Source organism: Rutidosis leptorrhynchoides, chromosome 2 (genome assembly GCF_046630445.1).
Source record: "Rutidosis leptorrhynchoides isolate AG116_Rl617_1_P2 chromosome 2, CSIRO_AGI_Rlap_v1, whole genome shotgun sequence".
In the NCBI taxonomy this organism is placed as follows: domain Eukaryota; kingdom Viridiplantae; phylum Streptophyta; class Magnoliopsida; order Asterales; family Asteraceae; genus Rutidosis; species Rutidosis leptorrhynchoides.
In genome coordinates, this window is record NC_092334.1 from 248,469,848 (window position 1) to 248,484,749 (window position 14,902).

Sequence of the window (14,902 nt, forward strand, 5' to 3'; positions counted from 1 at the left end):
TCCAGAAGAACAACTTTTAAATCAAAGTTTATCATAGTTTTTAATTAACTAACCCAAAACAGCCCGCGGTGTTACTACGACGGCGTATATCCGGTTTTACGGTGTTTTTCGTGTTTTCAGGTTTTAAATCATTAAGTTAGCATATCATATAGATATAGAACATGTTTCTAGTTGATTTTAAAAGTCAAGTTAGAAGGATTAACTTTTGTTTGCGAACAAGTTTAGAATTAACTAAACTATGTTCTAGTGATTACAAGTTTAAACCTTCGAATAAGATAGTTTCATATATATGAATCGAATGATGTTATGAACATCATTGCTACCTCAGGTTTTGTGGCTAAACCTGCTAGAAATGAGAAAAATAGATCTAGCTTCAAAGGATCCTTGGATGGCTTGAAAGTTCTTGAAGTAGAATCATAACACGAAAACAAGTTCAAGTAAGATTTCCACTCGAAATAAGATTGTTAAAGTTATAGAAATTGAATCAAAGTTTGAATATGAGTATTACCTTGTATTAGAAAGATATCTTACTATAAATAAGAAAGATTTCTTGAGGTTGGATGATCACTCAAAGTGGATTTGCAAGATTGGAAGTAAGCTACCAAACTTGGAAGTGTTGTTGGTGTGTTTTTGAGTAGTTGTTTTATAACTTGGTTTATGTATGGATTTATGAACTAGATTGAGCTAGATTTTGATGAAGATGATGAATAATACTTAGAACAATGGAATAACACTTGAGAGAGAGTAGTTTGATGCATGAAAATTGAAAATGAAAGTGTGTTTTTGGTTCCTCATTCACGTGAATGTATGAGTCAATATAGGCTCCATTAGTTTGTTGTTTTGTTAGATATTTCTTGCTAAATGTTAAATGATGGTTCCCACATGTGTTAGGTGACAAACAAGGGCTGCTAAGAGCCGATCATTGGAGTGTATATACTAATAGTAAATACAATTAGAAGCTGGGTATTGTACGAGTACGAATACGGGTGCATACGAGTAGAATTGTTGATGAAAATGAACGAGGATGTAATTGTAAGCATTTTTGTTAAGTAAAAGTACTTTGATAAGTGTTTTGAAGTATTTCAAAAGTTTAAGAATACATATTAAAACACTACATGTATATACATTTTAACTGAGTCATTAGGTCATCGTTAGTCGTTACATGTAAGTGTTGTTTTGAAACTTTTAGATTAACGATCTTCTTAAATGTTGTTAACCCATTGTTTATTATATCTAAAGAGATGTTAAATTATTACTTTATCATGATATTATGATATATTAATATATCTTAGTATGATATATATACAGTTAAATGTCGTTACAACGATAATCGTTACATATATGTCTCGTTTCGAAATCATTAAGTTAGTAGTCTTGTTTTTACATATGAAGTTCATTATTAATACACCAAATGATATGTTTACTTATCATTTATCATGTTTATATAGTGTATCAATATCTTAATATGATTCATATGTAATTAGTAAGACGTTGTTATAACGAAAATTGTTATATATATCGTTTTCGAGTTTCTTAATTCAATAGTCTCATTTCTATGTATATAACCCATTGTTAAAATACTTAATGAGATACTTAACTATCATAATAACATGTTAACTATATATATATCCATATATATGTCATCATATAGTTTTTACAAGTTTTAACGTTCGTGAATCGCCAGTCAACTTGGGTGGTCAATTGTCTATATGAAACCTATTTCAATTAATCAAGTCATAAAAAGTTTGATTGCTTAACATGTTAGAAATACTTAATCATGTAAATATCAATTTCATTTAATATATATAAACATGGAAAAGTTCTGGTCTCAACAAAGTTTGTCCAGCATATCTCTGATTACCCGATTCTTACACCGACCATTGTGACGGCAACGTTGGGAGTTTACTCGGGCTTAATTGACCCTTTGGATTTTTTGCAACGGTTTGAGGGAGTAGTAAGAACCTATAATTGGGATGATCCGGTTGCGTGCCGAGTATTTTCAATGGTTTTACAAGGGTCAACAAGGGAGTGGTTTCATAGTTTGCAAGCCCGCAGTATTATTGGCTTTATCGATCTTCGCGATAAATTTTTATTGCATTTTCAGAAACTTTTACCGCAGAAGAAGACACATATCGAATGTCATGACATCAAGCAGGGTAACAAGGAAACTTTAAATGCGTTACTTACGCGATACATCTATAAATGTCAAAAGATACCAAGTTTGAATGAAGATCAAAAAATCTCTAGGTTTTTGCATGCCATTAATTCGCAACGACATCCAACGCTTGTGCGGCATTTGAGGAGAGATGTTCTGCTAACTTTTGCTAAGGTGCAGCAAGAAACGTATGATTACATCAGAGGCGGAGAGGACAGTGCTATAACCCATGCATGTGTATGGGGTAAGGATAAAAGTTGGCGGGATGATAATGATTCTTTCCGTGATTGAAATAATGACAACTTTCGCGGTTCGAGATATCTAAGGCGAAATGGTGGCGGTAGTTACCCGCGTAATGACAGACATCAGGGTCAAAGTCATAATCATGGATATAACCGTCGCGATCGCTATTCTTCATGAAAATGGAATAATGAGTCCTTCAACATAATCCAAATGTTAACAAAAACTCCCAAACAAAATTCTTTTACAAGAAAGGGTAGCGAGATCTTTTCCCAATCCTCAACCGTTAGCAGAGAACAGCAGGCGTGATAAATCCAAGTTTTGCGTTTTTCATGATGACTATGGTCATGATACTAACCGCTGTAGAGATTTGGCAGAATTAATTGCGGAGGCATTTGAGCAAGGTAAATTGGATCATTTAATAGCTCAAGGTGCTGCAAGTACTGCAAATGCGATTATCTTGCCCGCAGAATCTAATGCTCTGCAAGTGCCAAATGCCGATGATCGAAAAGCTCCCACAGTGAAGAATCTAGGGGTTAAAATGTTGAGCAAGAAACAGAATCTGCGCGAAATTCAGGTTATTAATCTAGTGGAGGTTCAAGGCGAAATGTCAGTGTTCCAAGTATCTAAGCAATTCGCGAACTGGCAATGCCCCTCTAGTACTTTCCCTCCAATAAACTTGAGCGCAGATCATGATAAACCAATGGTGGTTTCATTCCGCATTGCGAATACTGGCATTATAATTCTGAAGGTGCATGTTGATACTGGTAGCAGTGTAGAGCTAATGTATGAGCAATGTTTCAACAAGTTGCCTGCACATATTAAAGCTTTGCTAAAACCTACTGCGGTTTCGTTAGCTGGTTTTTCAGGAGAATCAACTTGGCTTATTGGCCAGTTGGAATTGCAAGTTGAATTAGTAGATGACCGCGATGAATTGCTAAAGCGGCAAGCCTTATTAAACCTTTATGTAATGTGTAATTAGTCTAGGTTTAACATGATTCTTGGCCGCACTGCTTTGCGCATGTTTGGCGCAATACCATCTACGTTGCATGGAATGGTGAAATTTTCTACTTGTAAAGGCATTGGTAAGCTGACTTCGGCGGTAATTGAACCACTTTGCGCGATGATTACTACGCGAGAAAATGTTGGTGTTGAAGGACACGCGGTGCTCGCTGAATAGCATAAATGTTTATAACGGAAAAACATTAGTTGAGTGTTTAATCATGTTTAATCATGATTAACACGTTGTTTTTATTAAGGAACTGCTACTACTCGAAAAATATGAATAAGAAGAAGTGAATTTGTGTTTTAGCGATTGCTCCTATATAAAGCAGAAAACACTGCGTGTGGCCATGCGCAGTGATAATTTTGTGGAATGCAAACGCTTAAATCTTACGACACTGAATGAATTCTTATGTAAAATGCAACTAAGTTTTCGTAGAAATTCTAAAATGCATGGCATTATTTCTCTAAGTAATGATACAGCCTATTAATGCAGTAATAATGCGGATATTTCATGAAATTTTAACTTTTGCCATCACCGTCTTTTGGGGGTGAAACGATCCGTCCATAATACTATAAACGAGGTACGTTATTCATTGGTCTCATAGCGAGGTATTTGACCTCTATATGATACGTTTTAGAAAATATTGCATTCGTTTCATAAAAAGCTCAGCATTATTATACATAATGCATGTTTTAAACAAATGGGAGATTATTTAAGGAATAATCCCCATATTACATTAGTTTTCAAATACCACACACGTAACATAACAGTTGAATATAATACATGAAAAATATTTTATTGAATGCAACACTTCATTTAAACAAAAGCATGATACTCCATGCACAGCTTGCTCAGATAATGCAACAGCAGAAGACTTTCTTAAGGACCTGAGAATAAACATGCTTAAACAGTCAACACAAAGGTTGGTGAGATATAGGTTTTAAAGCCAGCATAAGATATAATAATAGACCACCAGATTTCATGTTATAAACGTTTTAGCAAAGATATTCTATATGTTGTTGAGCGCCCAGTAACTATACTTAACAGATGTTTTCCGTGCATATTCCCTTTTCAAAGTTATCTCTACACCGTACCAAGTGTAGTAAAACAAAGTACTAAACACCCGTTATGAAATAGTGCTAACTAGCCCGAGTGGGGTTTTCAAACCCAATAGATCTATCAATAGGATGCGCGCTTACATGTTAACCACATGTAACAAATAGTTACCAGACTATTATGGATATATACAAAGGTACAACTCAACATAGAATATATATTTAAGTACTTGTGTCTATTTCGAAAAACAAAAGATGCATGTATTCTCATTCCAAAATATTTGTAGAGTTTAAAAATGAGACTATATACTCACAGTCATAAATGTATAGTTTTAACAAGTTTTCAACTTATTAAAATATAGCCGACGTCCTTGGATTCACAAACCTATAATAATAATAACGATTCAGATAATAATACATATGAACAAAATTAATATAACAAGTTCATATAATACTTATATAATAATTTTTAACATTTTATGTTAGTAGTCCATTGTTAGTAGTCCATTGTTAGTAGTCCTTTGTTAGTAGTCCGAAAAGTCCAACAGTCCAATAATCGGTATATATATATAATCTTAGAATTACCCTATGGCGTATTATGTACATATTGTCTTGCATCAATCCAGAGACGTGTTGACTTAGGATTTATCAAAGCGTATTGTGCACGTATTATCATGGAACGTACGAAGATTATTATATATATACAATCTTAGAATTAACCAAGATTATAATATTTTGTTATACTAATGATAACATGTCCAAATATATATAGGATATAGGAAAAGTTAGCAAGGATATGGTTAATATAGTTTTTATAAGATAAATTTCGTCCATACAACGTTAATTTTAGCAGATTTTGTTTTGCTCGCCAAAAATTCATTACAACTCCGTTTAAAGTGAATAAAATTGCTATGGATTCCTTAAGAAGTTAATTTTGCAAAACCAATTTGAAAAGTTTATCTCATATATTAATTTTTATAGTTTTACCCTCTTTTTGTACCGGTGGACAGATTTGGAAGAATCCTGACATCCACCCAATATATGATTTTTGATCAAATACTTCCACTTTGTCTAAAATCATGAAAAATTTACTGAAAGTCTTAGTTACATATATTAATATATTTCCAAAGTCTTAGCTTCGAACTCAAAGTCTAAGATAGGTTTTTAATTCCCAACCAAAAACAGTCTGCTTTTACCGAATGGAGACTAGTTGATGTATGTTAAGTTTTTAAGGTGTTCTTCATATGTACAAGTTATAAGTTCTTATAATAGTTTAATATAACATCATAATATGTATAAATAAGTATTGTTAGGGTTATATTAGATTAGTTTTCAAACAAGTTTAGAATCATCCAAACTATGTTTTAGTTGTTATTAACTATGATCTTTTATATAGATAGCTATAATCATATGAATTGAACAAGAGTTTTGGTAAGGCTAATACCTTGATTTAAGAAAGGGAAGTAGCTGAATATGAAGAGGATTTATAGAGCTTGAAAGACTCCTTGAAAGGGTGCTTAAAGATAACCAAACTTGGAAGCAAAACTTAAATCAAAGGAGGTGTTCTTGATTACTACTTCTATGGTGTTTATGGATTGTTTTTGTAACTAGTTTTTGTTGTAGATAATGAAGGCTTATTAGAACTTGAAGAGAGGATATTAGAGAGTGTTTTTAGAGAGAAAGAATAAGAGAATACTTGGAAGAGAATTGAAAGTAGAATGGATGTAAATGTGTGTAAAAAAAATACCATGTAAGGTCTTTATATACTAGTTGTATTTTGTTATTTTATGACAAATATCTAGGATAAGTTAAATACCATGAGGTCAGGCATGACATAATAAGATTGATGATGTCATGCATGACATAATACATCAATCATGCAAGTTACTTTTGGTATATACGAATAGTAAATACTTTATGTTGTCTTTTTTTGACTAATATCTAGTATAAGTTAAATTGATGATGTCATGAATGACATAATAAGATTGATGATGTCATGCATGACATAATACTCCACTAATACAAATTTTTATTAGTATATATCAATAGTAAATACTTCTAGAAGCTTCGTATAATACATGTATATATATATTGTATGAATACGAGTAGGATTCTTGAAAAAAATGAACGGAAATATGAGTATAGCTATCCTTTATATATTTTTGTATATTATTAAGTGTATTTAATAGTTTTAATATTGTATTTATACTCATAATACATTGTATGTAAATACATTTTAACATAAGTTAATTACGTCATTTAAATAGTAACATATATATTGTTCGAAAACTCTCTAAATTAGTAGTATAAAAATATATATATATATATATATATATATATATATATATATATATATATATATATATATATATATATATATATATATATATATATATATATATATATATATATATATATATATATATATATAATACTTTGTTAATATACTTAATGAGATATTTAATTATCATATTTTCAAGTTAAAAATATATATATATACACATATATATAATTAATACAAATTATGACGTTCATGAATCGTAGGAATAAAAGGGTAATTGATTATATGAACACAGTTCCAAAATTTTCGAGACTCAACATTTCAGACTTTGCTTATCGTGTCAGAAACATTTAAAGATTAAGTTTAAATTTGGTCAGAAATTTCCTGGTCATCACAGGGCGGCACGGGGCTTAATCGCCTTAACGTCCGTTGTTCTCATCAGCTGGTGAAGATCAATTTCTGCAAAATGATGTCGCAAAAGTTTTACAAATACAGTATAAGATAATATACATTTTTGTGCAAAATAAAAGTATAAGCGGTATACCATTGTTTGATTCATCAATTAATAACGCGTTGTGATCACCCCATATCAAGTATATGGAGACTCCGCTGATGTAAAGCGGCACGTTGGTGTATGGTCGCATAATCAAGCCAGCATTCTTGATTAAGTTGAGGATCCCCTTTTCAAAGTCATCTGGGGTAATTTTATCATTGCGTGGGAATCAATCTCGGTACACCAAGTTTTCACGATGTTGATGTTGCTGTTGCCGTGAGCAGTGTTGTTAATAAAGAAAAAAGAACTGCGCCAGTTCCCAATCGAATCTTTGGGAGTGGTCATTACGCTAAGGCGTCCACGGAATGAATACCACCCCGCATCGTGTGGAGTAAGGCTATTGAAAAAGCGAAAAAAATTAAGCATTGGATGCTTATTAAGTGCGTTGAAGTACATCTCAAATAGCAAGATTTTGTTCACGGCATTCGGATGCAATTGAGCAATTGCAATCTTGTAATGTTCACATACGCTACGGAAAAAAGGCGTAAGTGGAAGTCGTAAATTGCTTTAAGAAATAGCGGCTTCATAGATTGTGGTCATATCCTTGGGAGGGGCGTTGGCCCTATCCTCTACCGACGGTGCGGTAGGAGATAATTGAGCTAGCAGTGGATAATGCTGTTTTAGGGTTTCGATATTTTTAGCCGTAATATATGAGATGAAGGCATTGGGAGTGTTTGCGGATTATGATGCCATTTTTGATTATGTGAGTAGATTTGGTAATGAATTTGAAATAGGCGAAGTGTGAATCGCTAAATTGCAAGTAATGAGTATGGAAATCGATAAACTTCGATTGAAAAGAAATAAGTTGTGAAAGCGTAAAGTTGGTAATGCGAGTTGCTTTGCTATTTATAATTTAAATTCAGACGAGGAAGTCGTAGGGGTAATGATTAATTTTTAATGGATAGAATTACTGCAACGCGTTAACGGTAATTATATAGCCGTTACAGCTCAGAATTCCTGCTGTTATTACGCGTTATCATTACGAAAATCAACGGTGAAAAATTAACGGTGAAAACTTATTAACACTTGCTGCAAACATATTTTTAATATCAAACTTTATTTTTTAAAGTTTATCATGATACATTTACTATGCGAAATGTACCATAATAACCTGGAGGGACTTGATCATATACATAGCATTGTATATGTATATTTTAATTGCTAAAGACCTAAACACAGAAGTTACGCGAAGAATATTTAAAGGACTTTCCATATCCACTGAAAGTTAAGATAGCGGTAATATGGTGCGTTAATAAAAGAATGCGGATTACTTCCGCTAAGTCAGCGCGGATGATTAGACAATCCGCACACTGCGAATATTCTGGAAACTATAAATAGAGAGCTTGGCCTCTCATTTATAGGTTTTTGATTCTCTGCCATTTGCCTAGACCTTTGTAATTTTCACTTGTGACTTTGCCCAACGTAATTTTACATTGTGTTAAGGTGAATCATGCTAATTAACAATCAAGACCGGGTCGGGGTGGTTGATCACTTAATTGATAAAGTGAAAGACGATCATCAGGGCCCAAAACAATCATCAAACATCCCATTCACCATCTTAATATCATTGCACTCAATCCTTAATTAAGTACCTTTTAAGTTAGGATTGATCAACTACATCATAACATACACTAAAGATAACTACTCGTTAATCATGGCAACAATATCACAAGGTATAATAATGGAAAACATTATATAAAGACAACGGATAGAAGTACCAGTAGATTAAACGAGTTCCGAATACAAAAGTGACAACTTCAAACTCCAGACCGCTCCTAATACAATCTTCGGCGTTCTTCTCCGGGTACTAGGTTTTCCGCACGAAGTTGAAGACCTTGAAAGTATGACTAATATTGTAGAAAGAGAGAGAAAGAAGTGAATTGAAGTGTTTGTTGAAATGGATGACAAAGACCCTTTAAATAAGCTTGAATATTGCCTGCAAACGACTGGCAGGCCGTTTGACAAGCCGTTTGCAGGGGCCGTTTGATCAGTCAGCCCGTTTTCCATGCCCGTTTGCCTTGGGCGTGTGGCAGGCTGTTTGGCAGCCCGTTTGGTAAGCCGTTTGGCTTGCTGATTTGCTGGATCGTAACTTGATTTCTTGTCTTTCACCGTTTTCGCTCTAGAATCTTCGTTTTAGCTCCGATTCTCATGATTCTTTTTGCACATTCTTCGTAATCACTTGATCTTCAATTTTAACCGACGAAGCGGGTATTTTGGCGATAAAGTTTGGAACTTTGTTGTAATTTGGCCTCAATACCGAGGTGAAAATGTGACTTTTTAGCCGATATCAAATATCTCACACTTAGACTTTGGTTGTCCTTAAGCAAACTTCTCATTTTTACCTTAAGAAATCTTTTTGGAGTTTCTTTTCTAATAGCCTAAGCTGTTTGCTTTTTATTATAAGAGCGAAAAATAATGTGAGTCATCTATGTTAGGGTTGGAACTGTCTCTTCAAGCATGCGAGGAGGTTACTTGACTTAGGCTAACTTTCACGGGTCACTCAAATCTCACAAGTATTTATGGTTCCTTATAGATCTAAGAAATGAATTCACTCATAGCCAGTCATGCTGCACCCATCGTCATAGGCTTGATAAAGACTCAAATCCTTGCTACTAATGTGAGAGCGGTAATAACCATAGCTTCTAGATCATTTGTCAATGATAGAAAAGAATTTTGGAGTGGCGGTGAAGTTATTTTTTAAGAGGTGAGAAAAAGGGTAATACAGTCTTTCTGCAGACTTTTATTCGGAATTTAAGATAGATAGGAGTACTGATATTTTGAGAAGCACTTTTGAACTTTTTTTCATTTGATAAGCATTTGCGGTCAAGTTCCTCTCCGGCGTTTCTCTTTATAAGTTCTGCTCCTTTTTTCAGAACTTTGATTTTTTTTTTTTTTTGGAGATTTTTGCCGGTAAACTTTTTCAAGACCTTTTGCCATGATACTTGAGAGGTTTATAACATCGGATTTTCGGAAGGAATCTCATTTTCTGGATTTTTCGTGTGATAGTAAGGATGATTTGGATGAGTTGGTGAGTAGAAGTAGTGGAGGTGCGAAAGGTTTATTTTAACAAATGGCTAGCTCTTCTGATTATAACCGAATCACGTTTCTTTACTTGGAAATGTAGATCTAGAGCAAGTTCTGATTCTGAGCACAGACATCGACACTCTCAATGGAAAACAGCGAAGCATTAAAGATGAATGCTGGTCTTATTTAGGTGCCTCACCATAATCAATTTAGGTCGATAATGCCTAGTCATGCAATGCTCTATTAGAGATTTGGTTCGTCCCAACAAGATTTCTACCTTACTTAAGCCTTACTTTTAATTACAAACATTTTAGGTTTTCAAAAATACTTTTTCGAAAAGGTTTTCTCTTGTTAAAATTTTTTGAAATTTGGCTTAAGAACTTGGAATCTTCATAATGGGTTATTTTAATACAGCGTAAAAAGATAAAAAGATTATACCAACATCCCACACTTAGATGAGCATTGTTCTTAATGTTCCTAGTGTATCCCACACTTAGGAGTTTTAGTTGAAGATTTAGGAATATTTGTCTAGTGTTTATTTGGGTTGGGATCCCACACTTAGTGATAAGTTAGGATGTGACATAATTTAAAGTTTGAGCTAGTAACGGGAAGAAAGGAGTACCCCTAGCAGTTGTGCTTGCGTGTGCAGAAACTAGCTGGCTTGCAATCTTGGAAGTTATGTCCTTCATTTATCGGCTTATTTGTCATCCTTTATTCTTCTACTCTACTTTATTGCACAGGTTGCCTCCCGAGAAGCGCTTTTGTTTAAGGTCGTTGGCTCGACCGTAATGATGCCTAAAAAGCAGACATTTCTCTCTGATAGTTGTGATCTTGGTCTTCTCTAGGGAATGTGAGTCTTGGTGGATAAATCCAGAGAAAGTGTCAGACCAAAAGTGGTAGCAGATCCGGTACTTCTTTTGAAGATCTTTTGAAAGAGAGATAATGCGCGATTTTGGCTCGTGACAAAATCTTGAAGTTCGAGGAGAATATGATCCACTGCTCTGCTGATTGATCCATGAATGTCAATCATTGAGGCTGTGCTGGTGGTGATTACTTCTCTGATAGGATGTTCGTTTCGGAGATCTTCAAATAGTGTCAGAAATTGTATCTTCAGTATCTCAAAATCTTCTGATCGGTGGTCTTCACATTAGGAGTCTGTAGCTTTGCGCAGATTAGTCAAGAGGCGAAGCTGAAAAGAAACGAAGAGTAGCCCTGACCCAAGCATCAATGTCACCGTCTTTGAGTATATCTCCCGACATCCAGCTTTGAATGTGAAACTAGAATCCGTGGATTCCTGGAAGATACATGCTATCTGCTTCGTAACGTAGGTGGCAATGTTGACTCGTTCTGGTTCAAGATGAGAAAACCGATTGTTGCGACTTACTTCTTTTGTGACTGCATCTTGTAACTCTTTGATTATTAGATCAGCATGGTGATCAATCGTTATATATATATTACAAGCCTCTCTGGTGTGCTTTCAAAATTATCTCTTTCCAAGAGAGTGATAAAACTATCAATATCCTCGATCATCTGCAAATCAGAGTGATAGGTCGGGCATCCGGTGGAGAGATTCATATGCTTCCGGATGAGAGTCAGTAGTGCTCGTTGATTTGCTGAGAACGGAAGTGCAGATCCGGCTAGGGCATTGTAGACCTTAGAGTAAATGATCTTCTGATCTCGACAGAATCTTGTTTCAAGAATAGTGCGAACCACTGAATTGTGCTCTCATTGCCTTTCTTCGCGGTAAATATGATCGTGAAGGGTATTGATAAAGTCTTAAATGTGCTCTTCTAGGATTTCAACATTATTATATTCTCTCTGTAGATAGAGGTTGTATTCATCTTTGATAGCCATGATTCGTTCTGTTAAGCGTAGCGTGAAATCAATTGTTGATTTACGGTTGGCTTCGAGAATATCTTCAAATTCATCAGTGTCATTGATGAGGGTTATCATCACGGCGTGAGTAGATATGACCAGAATTCGATATGAAGAAGAGTCCAGCTCCTCTTGATCTGGTTCGGATGGAGAATATGAGTTATCCAGAATGTCTTCATGTTTCTCTTCCTCGTCATCATCGGTATAATAGTCTTTTGAGGATTCGTCTGATGAACGGGATTCTTCGGTATTCTGGTTCTTCACTTCGACACTTGCAGGGTCAATTTCTATATCCTTAACCTCAACCTTATCAGTCTTCTTCTTGAAGCGAATGATTAAACTGTGATCTTCTGTCTCAAGCCTCATTAATTCTTCGTGATGTTCCAAGCTTGGAGAGGGTATCATCGCATTTTCTTTTACGTCTCCCATTTCCTCTTCCTCCTCAGGTTCTTCCTCTTTCTCTACTTCTTCACTGGGATCCTCTTCTTCCATTTCTGGGTCGTCAGCAGATTGTGATTCGACACCCATCTCGTTATTAACGGCTGGTGGTGAGGACTCATCATCAGAAGTGATCCGTCTGGTGGAAATAGCAAACATCTCTGCCTGTTCAGAAAGATCGGTAGGTCGGTCAATTTTGAAGGTAACGCTCTCCCCATGTGATCGTAAGATCAAGGTTTGATTGTACACATCAATGACAGTCCTAGCCGTATTAATGAATGGTCTTCCTAACACTATTGGTGTGTGTAGGTCTTCCTGAATGTCCATTACTATGAAATTCGTAGGATGCAAGAACTTGTCAACTTTCACCAAGACGTTCGCAACTATGCCTTTAGGATATCGAATTGTGTGATCGGTAAGCTGGATTGTCATTTTAGTTAGTGACAAGTCTCCTAACTCTAATCTCTTGTAGAGAGAGTAGGGGATTAGATTTATACTTGCTCTTAAATCAGCTAGCGCATGAATGGTTCCAGATTGGTAGATTGAGCACGAGAAAATGAATCGGCCCGTATCTCTTAGCTTTTGCAGTAGAGAATTTCTGAGTAATGCAGAGCATTCTTCACTCAGTGGAATTTTGTTAGAATCTGGTATCCTCTCCTTTGTAGAGAGAAGCCTTCGGATGTATCTCTTCTGATTGGGTACTTTGGACATGGTGTCCAGGAATCTTCCATAAAGTTTGAAGGATCAAGCTTGGATGGTTCCTCCTGTAACCTTCTAGGGTAAGGTACATGAACCGGAGTTACAGTGGACAGCTTTTGAGTATACGTCGATTTGTTCTTGAGCCTAGCTGACCTTCTCTGTGGTTCTTCCTCTAGGATTACGGAGTCTATTTGCTTAGCTTCTTCTCTGTGGGGGTTCTGGATAGTATTACTAGGTAATCTCCCTTGTGGTCAGGTTTCAAGGCGTTGCGATAACTGTCCGAGCTGCGTTTCTAGACTTTTGAGTAGAGCTAATTGATTTCTCATTAGTATCTCTGCCTGGTCTTGTCTAGATGCAGTTCTCTGATTGAGCTGTTGTTATCCTTGGATGAACTGTGTCAAATGATCATGAGTCCCAAGAGTAGGGTTGGTTACTTTCATAATTTGGGTGGTTGGGGAATTTTCCTCAGCTGGTGGACCAGTGAGTGGAAGTGTTTGATCGTAGGTCAATTGATATTGGTGGGGTCGGTAAGGTGGGTAACGATAGCGAAAAGGTTGGTTGTTTCTTTGGAATTGGTTAACCCTAGGTTGTTGATTGAATCCGAGATTTGATTGACGAGCTGGGTATTGAACATTACAGACTGAGCCGTCAGGATTCTCGTACTCAACTTGATATTCTTCAGTGGGTTGCGGGTTGGTACAATTAACACAGGCCTGGACCTGGTTAACTTGTTGCGGCTGCGTCTTCAATTCTGCGAGTTTCTTGGCAAGGGATTCCATCTTGTCCGTGAGAGATTTGATGGCCTCCGTTTGATTATTAAGTGCGGAGAGTGGTGCAGATAATGAAGTTGTTTCACCACTATTCCAGTCATGATGATGCATTGTCATGTTCTCGAGCAACTCCCATGCTTCGTCTACGGTTTGGTTCATCAGATTTCCTTGAGCTGCGGCATCGATCGTCGTCCTATGATTTACCGTAAGACCATTGTAGAAGGTACAGATTTGGGTTGACTGTTCTAACTGGTGATTAGGGCATTTCTTCATCAGGGTTTTGAATCGCTCCCATGCAGTGTAAAGAGATTCATCATAACTTTGTTTAAAGTTAATGATGCCATTCTTGAGTTTGGTTTGTTTAGAAGGATGGAAATATTTGGCTAGGAATTTAGTAGCCATCTTCGTCCATGACGTGACGGAATCTTTTTCCAGTCCTTCAAACCATGTGTGTGCATGATGAGTTAGAGAATAGGGGAACAAGTATAGCCGGACTATATCTTGTCCTATCCCTGGTTGTTTGTAGGAGTTCGAAAGAGATATGAATTTATCAAGGTGAGAGTTAGGATCGTCATTCGGTAATCCATGAAATTGACAGCTATTTTGGATGAGCTGTATAATGTGATGTTTTAACTCGAACGAGTGTCCTTGGATCTCTGGGAATCTGATCGGTCCTCCTCAACCTTCAATCGAGGGTTTGGTGTTTTCTACTAAAGTAACGTGTAACGCCATTCAATTTCAAATTCGTGCTTCCTTCCCTGCTTTAGAGATTATTGCGTCTGGATCAGGTACGAATAACAACGGCC

General features: G+C 35.8%; 1 protein-coding gene across 1 annotated transcript; it reads left to right on the forward strand.

The window, feature by feature from the left end:
- The first annotated feature begins 2,002 nt into the window (after nt 1-2,002).
- Nucleotides 2,003-3,575, forward strand: LOC139888638 (uncharacterized). Its single transcript, XM_071871634.1, has 3 exons — nt 2,003-2,438; nt 2,647-3,340; nt 3,383-3,575. The coding sequence occupies exons 1-3, from the start codon at nt 2,003-2,005 to the stop codon at nt 3,573-3,575; spliced, it is 1,323 nt and encodes a 440-aa protein (XP_071727735.1).
- Nucleotides 3,576-14,902: the final 11,327 nt, after the last annotated feature.